Genomic DNA, 14,710 nt, shown 5'->3' on the forward strand with positions numbered 1-14,710 from the left:
CATTTATTTAATCTTTTATATAAACAAATATAGGCTCAACAATGACAAATAACAGACAGCATTTAAAAAAAAGTTGCATTATATCATTGCTTTAATTCATATATACAAAAATGTCAAATTACAGGTTGTACTATTTTAAGGTAAGGTCAAGTGAGTTTGCATCAGCCCTGATGGCTGAATAGATTGCACCACCCCCACCTCTGTGATAAAAACCACAGGTCTTTATAATCCTTCGTTGCAGCCTCCCCTCAGGTGTGTTTGATGCAAATCGGATCTCTTTTTCGGTGCATAGTTGAATCCTTTGACACTACTCTTTCATTGTACAGTTATTGATGGCCAGGTCATTTCTGGATCTCTCCCTATGGTAACAAAGATAAACTTTTGTCCACTAACAACAGCAGCTGATGAAAAGTGGTGACTGTAGTAAACAAACCCTGCGACCAGTGCTAAAACATGCTCACAGCATCGGGTTGGTCTCCTACCAGCAGTGCATCTGCATAAATTTAAGACATGTTTCTCTCCTCATGTGTTACAGTGACCTTTACCTCCCTGTATTTCTGTTTTGTTGCTTATTTATTAATTTATTTATTTATATATGGGGGGGGGGGGGGGTAATGGATTTTTAATTGACTCAAGTTCATGTCATCAGGCAACCCTCAAATCCCACTTTGGGGGGTTTGTCTTTTCTAGCAAGGACTCCAAACAAATAGAAACCACACATCAAAAACAGGGGGAAACACATGGGAAGCACTTTGCACAGTAACTCAACAATATAATCACTGTAACCACAGCAAAGGCATCCAGGAATTATAATGTACATCACTTCAAATCAATAAATGGAACAAAGTAGATGGGGTATGGGTCTCATTAGAGGTGCAGGGAACTTCTTGAGCACTAACTCCTCTCTGATCTTTCAAATATTGAACAGATTTACTCCAACTTGTTTCCAGTTATCCTGCATGTTAATAAGTTACTTATTTAATCATATATGTTTATTAGTTATTATCAAATGCCAAAAAGGGACAAACTTGATGAAAATCTGGGATGAAACTGCATCTCCATATTTTTAAAAACTATAATCTGAAGTATTATAAGCATAAATTTTATTCTATAAGACCTAAAATAATCCTTTAAATTATGAGAAGGCACTGCTTAAACCCGTAAAGTGGCTTGATAGAATTAACCATGAGGCTAAACAGTATGTAAAAACAACATGCAGAAGGGCAGTGGCTGTGTTCTCTCAAATATCATCTTAAAATGAACTCTGAAGGAGTTGCAGAAATGGCTTCTAAACTATTGCAGAGATGATCATATATGCTCTGTTGTGCGTTCAGTGATTTTTCAGAAAAGATGGTGAGACTGAGTGTTTTTCCTGCTGTTTTTTTTGTGGCTCCTCCTCTTTGAAAACGCCTTCTTCTTGAAGGAGAACAGTGTTAACGGTCTGCTCAAACTCCTGCCTGTACTTTGCATCACACTCAGTCTTTCCTCCCTGTTGCTGGCAAACAGAGTGACCGTTTGGCTCCCGATCTTCTGATGGACCGTATCCCTGCCTGATCACATGATGGAGCATTGCTCTGCCGCCCCAGCTCCGAGGCCTCCTGGGAGGTTGAGGGACTCCATGTCAAAGTTTAAACCAGGAGGCTGAAGAGAAAGCAAAACAAGATAAATATGGAAAGTGTAGCCGTGGGGACAGCTTTAATTTCATCACACACATCATCAGGACCTATTAAACATGAAAGGTTGACTCAAAATTCCCATTTCTGACACACTGAATAGATTTGATTGTGAATAAAAAGTGGGGAGTGACATATAATTAGCTTAGACAGAGAACCTGTTCTACAAAGTGAGATATATAGAGCTAAAAGAAAAAGAAAAAAAAAAAAAAAGTTTTTGAAGCTTATGCTCAAAGGTCGGCAGGTTAATTCACTTGATTTTGCAGCAACACCATCAGCTTTTAAAACTCACTCAGCTGAATAATACAGGTTCATGTCAACTGATTGGGCAAGAGAGAATATAAATGAAAAGGACAGAAAAGTCACATGACTGACACTGTTGACCACTTCATTGTAATACATGGGGGCCATTTCCCCCCAACTCTAAAGGCAACACAGGGATTTATAGATATTGTGTTACGATACAAAGTTAGATTTACTAAACTATTCAGTCATAGATTTTGCAACTTACCGCATCACCTGCCAACTCTTTTGGTGGCTGGCCGAGGTCTTGCAGCTGTAAGCAAAACAGTTATGATCATAAATTAATGTTGTCTTCTCTTTAAGCCCAAATCAGGATTGACCAGATTTTGCCCCCCACCCCCATAGAGTAGGAATTCACAACAAGGGACTTCAATATTAGTCACTGATTCTTATAGGCTAATCAAAAAGAGTTTGATCTTTGTACAGTTAGAAAACAGCAGTAAGTATGAACAATATTTATGCTAATTAATTCTGCTGAATGACAGTGTCCCTACATGTGCAGTGAGGGTTGTACAGAGCCATGTTCATTCATAACAACATCACAAATTTGAAAGACCCCTGATCTGGAACTTTACAAACTAGTTTTTCACATATCCGTAAGAAAATGATTGGTGCCAGTATTACAAAGCATTACAGCGATGAGAAGGATTACTGCGAGAAAAGCTTAATTCATTTTGATCAAATGTGAGTGATACAGTAGATGGCAGTGATGCTCTGTGAACTGGTTCCTAAGTACAAACTACAGAATACAACTTCATATTTTTAAACATTGAAGTTTATCACACAGCAGATCTGTTTTGAAAAAGAGAATTGGTTTCAGTACCGAAAACCAGAGCTGATGTTTGGATCTTTTGAAAGGGGACTGACTTCAATAAGGCACAGAAAGTCTTGTTCTTTTCTGATAAATTAAAGCTGAAAATGATTAAGCTCCATCACCTTTTGCATCAAGTCCATGACACTTTCAAACGTTCTCTCTTTATCTTCTGTACTCTCTTCCCCCTTCTCAAAGAGCTTACAGATCTCTCCCATGATTTTGGCCTGCTGCTCATAGCGCTGGTAGTCCGCCCCACTGAGGCTCGACTTGTTGGTTTCCAGCCACTCTGGGTACTGTGAAGGTAAGTGAGTGTTAATGAGAATGCAGAAAGATACACTGAAGAGTAGCTCTTATTGAAACAGAGGCAAACCTTGGTGGAGATCTCTTTGAGAGATGGATAAAGCACTTCCTTTGAGAGAAGATTCTGCATGATGGACTGCATGATAGGCAGGATGTTCCCATCATCAGCACCTGCTTCACCACCTTCATCCAGTCCCAGACCTTCTAGAGCCTTGACCAGGTCATCTCCAGCTAGTCCAGTTGACTGAAAGAAATGAAAACAGATTGTCTGGAAGATTAGCACCTCCTCCCATCTAACAGCTTCAAAATGACTGCTCTTTCCTGTCTCAGTTCACCTGAAGGTTGTCTGCATTTTTGGCAAGGCCGCGGAGCGTTTCTTTAAGACAGGATGTGAACTCTTGTTGGGAGGCCGTGTCAGTGCCTGTTGAGAGTACACAAACAGCATTTAAACAATGGCTGTCCATCTCCAATCCTTGAGAACCACAATCCTGCAGGTCTTTCGATGTTTCCCTGACCCAACACACCTGATTTAAATGAAATGTCTCTCCTCCAAAGTTTGTTGTCAAGTTCTGCCCAAGCATGTTTACCCATCAATCTGATGCACCTGCAGGTAAGTGGCCCTACAGGACTAGCTTTAGACCATAGACTGTATATAGAGATAGACAGAGCCTCCGTGATGTCACACAGAGGTTTCTGAAGAGCTGAATTGAAGCTCGGTGGGTGGTTCCTACCATCGCCATATTGGCAGGGGCATGCGCGTCGTCTCACCCGGAAAATAAAAATATGGGCAAAGAGGTGGAGCTGAGAGGGAGGCTGTGAGCGTCATGGTTGATGATTGACATCGAGCAAACTCCGAGCTTCCTGTAACTAAGATCTAACCTAGAGATAACAGGAGCTATCCAGCTAACGGAGGTAAGCGGGCTAAAGTTAAGTCATGTTGTTAACCGGCTAAAAACCGTGGCTGTTCTAAGTTCTTCTTACTTGAAGTGGGAGATTGGGTACCTATCAATCAAAAGGACACGCCCCTAAATATGCCGAACTTCGAGATTAAATAACTCTTAAATGGGAGAGTTAGAAAAAAAATTCACTCCCCGCACAGTTGTCATGAAGGTAAACCTGACCTATTAACGGAAAATGGATTTTTTTTAACCAGGCTGCAAACATGGTGAAGTTGGACTTTGTAACATTAGAGTCTATGGGGATTTGCTCTGTTTTGCAGCCAGCCCCTAGTGGATGAAGGGGGAACTGCAGTTTTATGCATTTCAGCATAGGCTTCACTTTTAACTGCTTCGTCCATCTTTCATATACGGTCTATGCTTTAGACACAAGTGATTTAATGCATACAGACAAAGTAAATGAAGACTATGCATAAAAAGTGCAAATAACTGCTAGCTCTTACCAACTTTTCCTGCAGCCTCTGACAGTTTTTGGAAATGTTGGAGCAGTTCTGGTTCCTCCTGGGCCAACTCTGTCATGGCCTTCTCCCACTCCTCCTTGGCCTGGGCAGCCATGTCTCCTTCAAACAGAGTCTCAAAGAGTTTGGAGTCCTCAAGCAAGGGGGGCTACATAGAGAAGAAAAACATAAAAACATTCCTTTAAAATACTGACACTACTTCAACAATGCAGTATGACTAAAAGAGCTTTAAAATATCTGATACAAATGAAAAATGTTCTCGTTTTATAGTCGTAGTGATGCCAAAACATGGGGAAAAAAAAACAATTAATAAAAAAAAAACAGACCTCACTATCCAACCCATTAAGCAAACTAAAGACCATAACACTTCCTGTAACCTGTGCTGCAGCAAGAACCCTACAGTCACTAAAAGCCAGTTTTTTTTTCTTTTTATTATTATTATTATTATTGGCAATTATTATGTGGGTTTGTATATGTATATGAATGTGAGTGCATATGAGACACTTATGTATTTCACAGCCTATTTTTTTCTGTATTTCTTCAAAATAATCCATTATCTGATCATTATTACTTTCTATTCCTTTTTATACATTAGATTTTTTAAAATATATATTTTAATCAGTGAATTATTCTACTTATGCATTGTTTTTTCATCCCTTCTTCAAAGAATATTGTTAATTAGGAAGCAGAGAAAATATTTTGTTGTCAAGAATGTTTTCTTGTTTACTTAAATGTGCAAAAACCAATAGTTAAAATGTTGGTGATGAAAAGCCTACAACACAAACTGTCTTTAAAGTGCTCAAAATGAAAAGAAAAAAGGAAAAGCAAGGATTTCAGCTAACTTTTCTTTTTGACTTTTTATGAATTCTTGATCTTTAGCCTGTAAATTGCCTCATTATAAAATATCTCAAATACCAAACATGTTGTGACAACATGAGCACAAAACATTACAAAACCTGAACAGAGAGCAGAAGTTGGAGTCAGATAAGAGAGAACAGATGATGGCAGAAAAGAGGACCAGATACAGACTTTAATTGAATCAGCGCTGGCTGAAGAGGAAGCAGCTGCAGGTTCAGACACTGGAGGAGCAGACACCTTGTCAAAGTCATCCAACGCACCTCAAGGAAGAAAATAACATTAAAAGCGAGTCAGTAATTATCTGCTTATTCTAATCATTTATAAAATTCTGCAGCCTATTCACCTTAAAAACATAATCCTTATATAAAGATATTGTACAAGAATGAAAATAATGTATAATATTTTGCTCTTTTTATGCTACAGCAACAAATGGGCAATAAGAGATTGTATATCCTCTTTATCAAAAAATTAAAAATGGTAAATATTTATTTCATAATGTGAAAGTTTCATTTATTGTAGCACATTAAAACAACAGATATATTAACAGTGAAAACGACCATTTGTTGCAATTTTGTACAATACCCATTACCCACATCCATTAGTTTAACACCGGGTACAACATCATAATTATATAATGTCACATTATGTTGCTGTATCTAATAGAAAGACATGTAAGAGCTTTATCTCTATGGGTAGTTCCACTGTGCTTACTGGAAATATATTTTCCTAATGTTTGCATGAGTTCAGTTGGTGAAGTATACAGGATGCAACATGACAACAGTATGACCAGTATGGAAGAAAAATGATTACAAAGTAACCTCACACAAACAGATACAAAATATCCACAGAAGGGTGCATAATGATAAAAAAAAAAAAAAAAAACAGAGATCAGACTGAAATTCGGTTTCTACATAACTGTAAAAACAGACAAAAACAAGTCAACACATCACAATTTACAGCTAAATTCACAAGTATTTAAATAAGTCTGTGCTCGGTGCCATGTTGCTTCCTAGGAACACACACTTCGAGGTAAAATAGCCTACATTTTCCTCTTAAATTTAGTAGAGTAAATTGTTCAAATGAAGTCAGCTACAGGTATGTAAACTTCGATGTTGATGTACAATACAGGTGTATTAGGCCTAGTGAGTTGTATTGTAAGAACCTAGCTTCAACCTGAATACATTTATCGAAGTAGGACGACATTAAGCATAAAAATGAATTTTTTCTGCGTTATTTGTTACATATATTACAGTGTTTAATCCTGTGCAGCTGCACACGGTCACTTAACCCAGGTGTACTTCACTGGAGGTCCCACCGTAGACCTGAACCTCTGACTGACAGGAGGGAGCAGCAACATACCGCTCCCTATGTAATGTCTAGCCACACCGCTATAATATCTGCGGTAGGAAACATTAATGACTAAACTTACTGTCCAACAACTCGTCCAGTTCTGCATCGTGCACTGTGGATGACTCTCCTGTTTCTGACGCCATGATGCTATCCAAACAGCAGAGCCACTGAAGGTCTCGGAATACTGACGTTTCTGTTGCGAAAAAACGTCGCCAACGCTATTACGTCACGTTAACGTCGGGTTGGTTTAACCGTAGCGCCACCTAGTGGCCCGACTAAACATGACAGTGTCTTTACGTGAAGCTGAAAGGCAGATTGAAGGTTTGTTTGTTTTTGTTTTTTTTTGTCTGATTTATTTGTTATGCATAGTTTTAAACATTATTTAGAACTTTGCTGGGTTTTTTTATTTCTTGTTGCTGAGCATTTTTTATATTGTTAAGACAAACTAAGGGAAAAATACAACAAACTGTCATTATTACGGACAATTATCATACTTGATGTCAATAGTTTATTTGTTAACTTGTTCGTTAAAAAACTAGATTTCTTCATAATAGACTAGATATGAGGTATATAAGCATGACCTTTCAATGACTGAAATCAGAAAACAAACTCGTGACATAGTTCTCGACGCTTATTTTTAAGCATTTATAGTAAATTTCCTGTCTCGACTCAGTTATATTATATGTGTCATTATTAAAACTCCTGGTAAATAAATGTGATTGACAGAGGTCACTGATGCTGCGGCTAAGGAACACATAAATAACTTCTGAGTGAGATCATTCGTGTTGCGTTTATGAATAAAAGACCCCACTCATTACAATATTATCAATGAGGCAAATATAGAGGTTTTTATTAAAAATGCTTGACTCCGGAAGGGGGGTTCTCAAAGGCATATTTTTTTCAGTGTAATATCCTTTGAAAGTTTACAAAGTATTTTTCATTTGATTGAATTTAAAATTATTAAATTAATATTTTGTCTATTTGCTGAGGTACTTTGAACCCTTCCATCCCCCCCCCCCCCCCCCCCCACACACACACACACACACACACACACATTAAATTTATCGCGGTTTTTTTTTTTTTTTTTTTTTTTTTTTTTTGTCACCTGGGATTAATAATGTTACCGTAACTTACGCTACTTAGGCTATGTTTCAGGCTGCTGATATAAAATCACGCAACGTGTTATTGCTGCACATAACAGTTATTGAAAATGAAAAATGCCAGAGTAATTATAGAGCAGAGAAAACGTCTGCACTATGGGTGTAACAAGCGGTAGCCCCGGTCATGAGCAGGGAGGAGGTGGAGTTCAGAAAGATGTGAGAATGGATGGAAATATCAATACTTAATTTGGTTTTCTGGGCGGAGAGCTACTCTTCTGGGCAGCTAGTAAACTCAGTCAGGGGGCTGAGTAGTTGCAATCTGCGTCCAAACTCTACAAGTGGATGTTCTGGAGAACAGAGTAGAGCTGCAGCCGAGTTTCAGAGGTAAGATGGATTAAACTGAAGTGATGTGCAGAGGTTTGTGGTACAGGAAAGTGTTTAGCTGACTCAGGGAATTTGTTACAAGAGAGAGCTTGTGTTGAACTTTCTGCAGTAATATTTTCTTGCATAAGAATAAAAAGTTTTTCTACATGTAAAGAATTGTCTGATTTTGTACACGTGGGGAAGAAAATATACTTTTATGAGCCTCCATGCAGACATAATCTGATACAAGCTCAAATCTGGATTGAAAATTAAAAAGAGATTTGAGTAGGGAATTTCTTTGTCGTTTTCTTCATTTTTACATTTGCTTTTTTGTGTATTGAATTTTTTTTTTTAAACATACAAAAAAAAAAAAAAAAACTGACTGTGAAGTTAGATTTTTCCACTATGTTCATGAGAAAACTGGCATTTGTCCTAAATATCTGTTTTTGATGTTAGAGTTTTGGTATAGGCTGTAATGTTGTGTGTGGTGTGAGCAGGGTGTGGCAGGCGGCACACCCACCTTGACTGTCAATGAATGAACCGTTACATGAGCCGAAAGCATCTACAACACAAGCACTCCAAACTGGAGAAAGGGTTTCCTATTATCTGCCTTTTATCGTTTTCAAAAGTTGCCTGACTCTGATTTTAACTTTAAAATAAGAAGCTGAATCCAAGCTTTGTCTTTGATTCAGCCCGAAAGAAAGAAAACAAAATGGATCTTGTGTATTTTAATGATTCAGGTTGTTTTGTGTAGGGAAAAAAAACTGAGCTTTTGGTATTTTATGTCTGGAGTATACTGAAAGAAAAAAAAAGGTCTGAGAGGTCACTGCACAAATCTTAATTTACTTGCTTTCAGCTCTGACTCACGCACACTGGACTGGTTTGCCAACAGAGCTTGTCTTGTGTTTCAGTGCATGGATCTGCTGTAAGTAGATTAGAGGTGAAATTGAGTAAGTGATGTTGTGTCATGACAACGACACAAACAATGCACATGACCTCTCTGACTGAGACAAACACTTGTTCCTGAACATCTCTGCCTTGTGTGTGCATGTGTAAAGGGGTTGTTATGGAGTAGCATGAAGTTAGAACATCCCGTTTGCTGCCTGTGTAAACCAGTTTTCAGCACCCTTTCCTTTCGGGTTGTGTGCTCCTACTTGTGTCACGTTTTCCATGCTGTGCCGTGAAAAGAAACTTTTTCCACACTTATGTTTCTCTCTTGTGTCATTTCCCTCTCCTGGTTCTTTTCCTGGCTTCATGCCTTGAACAGGAGCAGCAGGAGGATTGCTTTTTCCATCATGGTATTTCCAGCATATTTATTTCGAGTAGTTAACAAGAAGTACACTTGGTGGCCTGACTATAAAGCTGGACAGGGAGTATTGAACAAAGACAGGGAAAAGGGATAACTGATGGAAAAGCGGGGGGAGCACTCACCAAAAGGGAGGGGTTAAGAGGAAAAATCAGAAAGGAAAAACTTGTCAAGCATGGAAAAGTTACCAGTTGTTCAGCAACAGCTAGACTGCTGCACATCTGGAACTAATCCTCCCTTATTCATCATGAAATGATGGAGGACACAGGTTTTGTTTTTGAGGGGATGGTGGAGGTGGGGGTGGTGGAGAAAGAGAAGAAGCCCAGTTCTGACTCACTTGATTGATATTCTACTCCGTCACTGTATTTAATCTATGTGTCACTCTGTGGCTGGGGCACAGGGCTTCCCCATGTTCCTCCCTCTTTTTCCTCCCCTCCCCTACTTTCTCAGTCATTCTGCAGGAGATTCTGCTTTTCTACTTTGCCACTTCTGCTTCTTTTTTGGTGTTTCATTTCTAAGCCTTGCCACCAGTTCAGCCTTCCACTCCCCCCAGCCTTGACTCTTCCATAGGCATTTAATAGAAGTAATGTAAACAGGCCATTTCTTCTTGTTTATAACAGCTTCCCTGTATAAACTAGGATCTAGAAGTGCAGCGTTAGAGGAGCCAAGTGGGTGATGGGTGTTAAGGAGGACAGGAGGAAGACAGCCACAGTGGTCTGTGTTTCCAATGTTGTAAAAAATGTCCAACAATCCTTTTTGGGGCTTAAAACCTTAAAACTTAAAGCCTTAAAACATTAGATTCCAACAAAGAAAGCATTTAACAAATTTTCAACTTAAAACATGTATAAAAGATGAAACAACCCAGGTGCGCTGTGAAAGACATCGCAGTTGAATGATCACCCTTTCCTGAAACAGAACTTGCTGTTTTTGCAGCCTGACAGCTATTGTTCGTATTATGTTGGGGGATCTGCTTTGAGAATGGCAGGTAAGAAGTGAGCAATAAACCAAGCAAACAATGAACAAGAAAAAATGTTTTATATGACATGATGTGGGTGATCAAGATAAAAAAATCTTCCAAGTTTTTACTTTAGGAATGTGGTCAGTCACTGCAAATTTCTTTGGGTTCTTTTTAAAAATGTGATTTTTTTTTTGGCGTGTTTCCATAGATTTGGTTTGTTGTTTCTGTCACTAACTCTAACTAGCGTAATATATACAAATTCAATATTTATAGATGTTAGTAATAGAATATATTAATATGAATTGTTTTTTATTTATAGTTGAGCATATAACAGAACTGTCTTTGAATTTGTTTTTTGCTTTTGTTGATACATTTATTTTTATTTTTTGCTTGCTTATAATGGAAAATGATCTGCATTCTACGTGTCAGGCTCCAGGAAGAATGGCTGCAGTTTTGGGTCCATCGGAAACTACTGTTCCCATTTATACCTTTTGCTGTCTGTATATCCATACAGGGTTCAGCTATGATCCCTCATATAGCTTCAAGTTATTTTCTAGTGCTTGTCCCCTTTGCTGGTAACTGGGACATCTAAGAATTGGCAGAGGCAACAATAACCTCTATTTTGCTTTTGTTTCAGTGACTCATATGACCATGTTTTGTTATCCAGTTGGAAAGAGTATAAATATAAAATTTTTAATAACTTGTAAACCACAGAAATAATATCAGTTATAGTAATCAGTTTCACCATTAAGCTTCTTATATTTTACACTTCCATTTCTGTAGATGGAAGGGGATTATAATCACTTGGGTTTCAGCACTTACTTAAAATGTCAGAAGACAGTGAAGGCACCATGCTAGTTAATAAAACAACACCCTGCTGAAGTAAACCTAAACCCATTTAAGTTAACTATTTTTCAAATTTCTGAAAATACTGATTCAAGAAACAAAAGAAATTTTTAAAAATGGCTCTATTCAAAGTGATAGTTTAGAGTAAAACATTTACAGAAATATGATTTATTAGTTTATCCCCGCCTAGTACTCTAACAGATGTAACATAACATTTTCCATTAATGAATACTTTGAAGGTCAGGACTTCACACCACTGGAACATCAGTTCCTATGGGTAGGAGTGAAATGAATAAGGAGGGCCATGTTTATAGTATGATGACAGATACGATGTCTGTGGAGGCCATGGCGCCACTCCCATCAAAGAGGACACGAGTGTGGAAGAATTTCAGAGTGAAAAACTCGGTGCAGGAATGCAGTTAAGTCTGCAGTTTTATGCTAGACAGAAACTGCCAGAGAAGAAGAAAACAAGACCGTGTTCTTCCAGCTGATTTGACCCATATAGCTAATGTGCAGTGCCTAGCATGACCACAGTGCAGTCATTATTTGTGGTTTTGAATTGTGTTTTCATGATCTGAGCTGTTGTGTTGACTATTCAGATAATACAATAACAACATTGTGAGTCTGAGAAAACGGCATGTAGGAGGAGAAAGTCTGTTTGGGTGGAATTGCAAGCTGTTGGTCTCATGTGGTTGCACCTTGTTGTTGATCTAAAAGTTTAAAAAATCAGCAGAACTCTAAAATAACATCTCTTCTTTGTCTTTTTTTTTTTTTAACAGCTTTTCCTGCTTTAATAACTGATGGTAAATGATCATCTTCGTTGATCATATATAAGAAACCTCATCATGGCTATAGTTCTGCATTCCAGTCCTCTGCTGTGGGCACGACTGGCCGCCCTGGTCTTCACATGTATAGCCTTCTCTTTGACCGTGCACGGTGCCAACCTCCACCTAGCTACCAAAGATTGGTGCGTCTTCTGCTGGGCCTTCAGTTTTGCCGGCACTCTCCTTGTCATCCTGGTGGAGCTGTTTGGTTTGCAGACCAGAGCCCCAGTTTCTTGGAAGAACTTCCCCATCACCTTCGCTTGCTACGCTGCCCTCCTCTGCTTGTCTGCCTCCATTATCTACCCGCTCTACTTCCTCAAAGGTTCCATGAGCTACGATGAGGTCCACTACTACCGCATCAGCTCAACTGTTTTCTCCTGTCTTGCCACCATTGCTTATATGAGTGAGGTGAGCATCAGCAAGGCGCGTCCAGGCGAGGTGGCCGGCTACATGGCCACAGCTCCTGGCCTGCTGAAAGTCTGCGAGACCTTCGTGGCCTGTATCATTTTTGTTTTTATCACCGAACCAGTAGTGTACGACCGTAATGAGGCACTCAGGTACTGCATGTCCGTCTACTGCATCTGCTTCATCTTGTCAGCGGTCATCATCCTGCTCTGCATTGGTGATTGCACCAGTTGTCTCCCCTTTCCGTTCGCCCGGTTCCTGTCAGCCTATGCCCTGCTGGCTGTGGTCCTCTATCTGTCAGCGATCATCATCTGGCCTGTCTTCAACTTTGACCCCAGGCACGGTGGATCAAAACAAAGGCCGTACAGCTGCAGCACCACAGAGGGGTTGTGTTCGTGGGACAAGGTCATGGCGGTGGCTGTGCTCACTGCTGTTAACTTCATCCTCTATTTGGCCGACCTCATCTACTCCACCCGTCTGGTGTTTGTCAGTGCTTGAGGGTGGAGATAGGGGGTTTTGTGATTGGTGTGCTCCAAATAAAATTGAATTTGGCCACTTTAGTAAAAGCTGTAAAACTGCTGTCAAATATACTGCTGCAAGCAAATACTAGTGACCTAATCACCTGAATTCACTCTGGTCAAAATAACAGGAGATACAGTCCAAAGTGAAACTGGTATAATGGCCTCGGAGGACAAATTAGAGGCAGTGAATAAGACATCACAGAGACTGACAGAAAATGTTGATCAAAAGCTAAACCTTGTGCTCTTTTTGGCCTGTATAGATGTGCCAAATTTAATTTTGTAAGAAGTATACTGCATTACAGAGAATCCTAGAGAGATAAAATGAAGATGAAGAAGGAGGGGGTTGAAATCAATCGCTTGTTTACATGTTATTCCCTTACATGAGAGAAGCTTTCTGTTCCTATGTTTAGCTCCCTTTCATATATCTGTTTGGACAGTGCCAGACCTTAGTGTGATTGCTGTAATGTGCTGATATATGAGTATGTGTATATATATATACATATATATATATATATATATATATATATATATATATATATATATATATATATATATATATATATATATATATATATATATATATATATACATATATATATATATATATATATATATATATATATATATATATACATATATATGTATATATATATACATATATATATATATATATATATAAAAGATATATATATATATATATATATATATATATATATTTATATACAAAATACGAAATTCCACAAAACGTTTCTGAAAATTTTTCAAAATTATTCAAAAACATGCTCAATAATTTTTTCAGAAAACATCTGTTATGTTGTTGTGTTTGTAAAAACAACAGTTGTTGTTTTACAAACACAACAACTGTTAAGTTGACTCTTTTATAGCCTTATAAAAGTTTATGTTTTTTTAAATGGGTTTTGTTTATGTGTGTGGAATATTTTTCTGGTTAAATAAGCCACAGATTGTCCAGTGGAGCAGCTCCAATAAAAACAAAAGTATTATTTGCATGCAAACATTGTTTATATTGACAAATAAAGTAAAGGGCAATTTATGTCTTTTTTTTCTGTTCTTATATTATGCATACCATTATGTTTTATGTTAGTCTGATGTTGAGTATTTTTTTGTTGAATCTACCAATGGTCAAATGAACTAAGATTATGCATTAAGAGTCATGATGAAATGGTGATCCAAGACTTTTAAGCCCACAGTTTCTTTGGGATTTCGAGAGCTTTGTGTTCCCACAGTGCAGCTGATGTGTATTATTCATCACCAGTTATTCTTACGTGCTCCAGAAGTTGAAATAGTTAAAACTTGAAGTCGTGCTATTAAGTGTACACAATGCTCATATGAATGCTAAGCTATAGATTTTGTTCCTGTAATAACATATTTTTGCCTACAGGCTATAATCATTTTCAAGAAAACTGCAGATTTTAGAAATCAAAACAAGTTAAAGTTAAAGGCACTAAATATTTGCAACTTATTTGTTTATATTCTGTTGTCTATTGCTTATCTTTTGCTGTAAAATAGACAGAAAATATGCTTCTTTATCTCTACCGTTAACTTTTAATATATACATATATATATACATATATATATACATATATATATATATATATATATATATATATATATACATATATATATATATATATATATATATATATATATATATATA

At 37.8% G+C, this 14,710-nt stretch overlaps 2 protein-coding genes across 2 annotated transcripts; one reads left to right on the plus strand and one right to left on the minus strand.

The window, feature by feature from the left end:
- Positions 1-41: 41 nt before the first annotated feature.
- pex19 (peroxisomal biogenesis factor 19) lies at positions 42-6,901 on the minus strand. Its single transcript, XM_079244377.1, has 8 exons — positions 6,792-6,901; positions 5,534-5,622; positions 4,490-4,652; positions 3,426-3,511; positions 3,161-3,334; positions 2,913-3,083; positions 2,185-2,229; positions 42-1,641 (listed from the first exon to the last, which is right to left on the minus strand). The coding sequence occupies exons 1-8, from the start codon at positions 6,853-6,855 to the stop codon at positions 1,555-1,557; spliced, it is 879 nt and encodes a 292-aa protein (XP_079100503.1). The 5' UTR covers positions 6,856-6,901; the 3' UTR covers positions 42-1,554.
- Positions 6,902-8,097: 1,196 nt separating this feature from the next.
- Positions 8,098-13,012, plus strand: myadmb (myeloid associated differentiation marker b; the record flags this gene model as incomplete). The annotated part of the gene is made up of 2 exons (XM_079244064.1): positions 8,098-8,196; positions 12,065-13,012. The coding sequence occupies exon 2, from the start codon at positions 12,131-12,133 to the stop codon at positions 13,010-13,012; it is 882 nt and encodes a 293-aa protein (XP_079100190.1). The 5' UTR covers positions 8,098-8,196; positions 12,065-12,130.
- Between the last annotated feature and the right edge of the window lie 1,698 nt (positions 13,013-14,710).

The sequence above is a fragment of the Telmatherina bonti genome (genome assembly GCF_933228915.1).
Source record: "Telmatherina bonti genome assembly, chromosome: 7".
NCBI classification, from domain to species: Eukaryota; Metazoa; Chordata; class Actinopteri; order Atheriniformes; family Telmatherinidae; genus Telmatherina; species Telmatherina bonti.

What these genes read in the sequence shown, in the direction of transcription:
- pex19 (XM_079244377.1), bottom strand. Translation starts at nt 6,855, where the DNA reads ATGGCGTCAGAAACAGGAGAGTCATCCACAGTGCACGATGCAGAACTG. An exon ending in TCAAAGAGATCTCCACCAAG is followed by an intron (nt 3,084 to 3,160) that starts GTTTGCCTCTGT and finishes TTACCTTCACAG; the next exon opens with TACCCAGAGTGGCTGGAAAC. An exon ending in TCATGGACTTGATGCAAAAG is followed by an intron (nt 2,230 to 2,912) that starts GTGATGGAGCTT and finishes TTTTGCTTACAG; the next exon opens with CTGCAAGACCTCGGCCAGCC.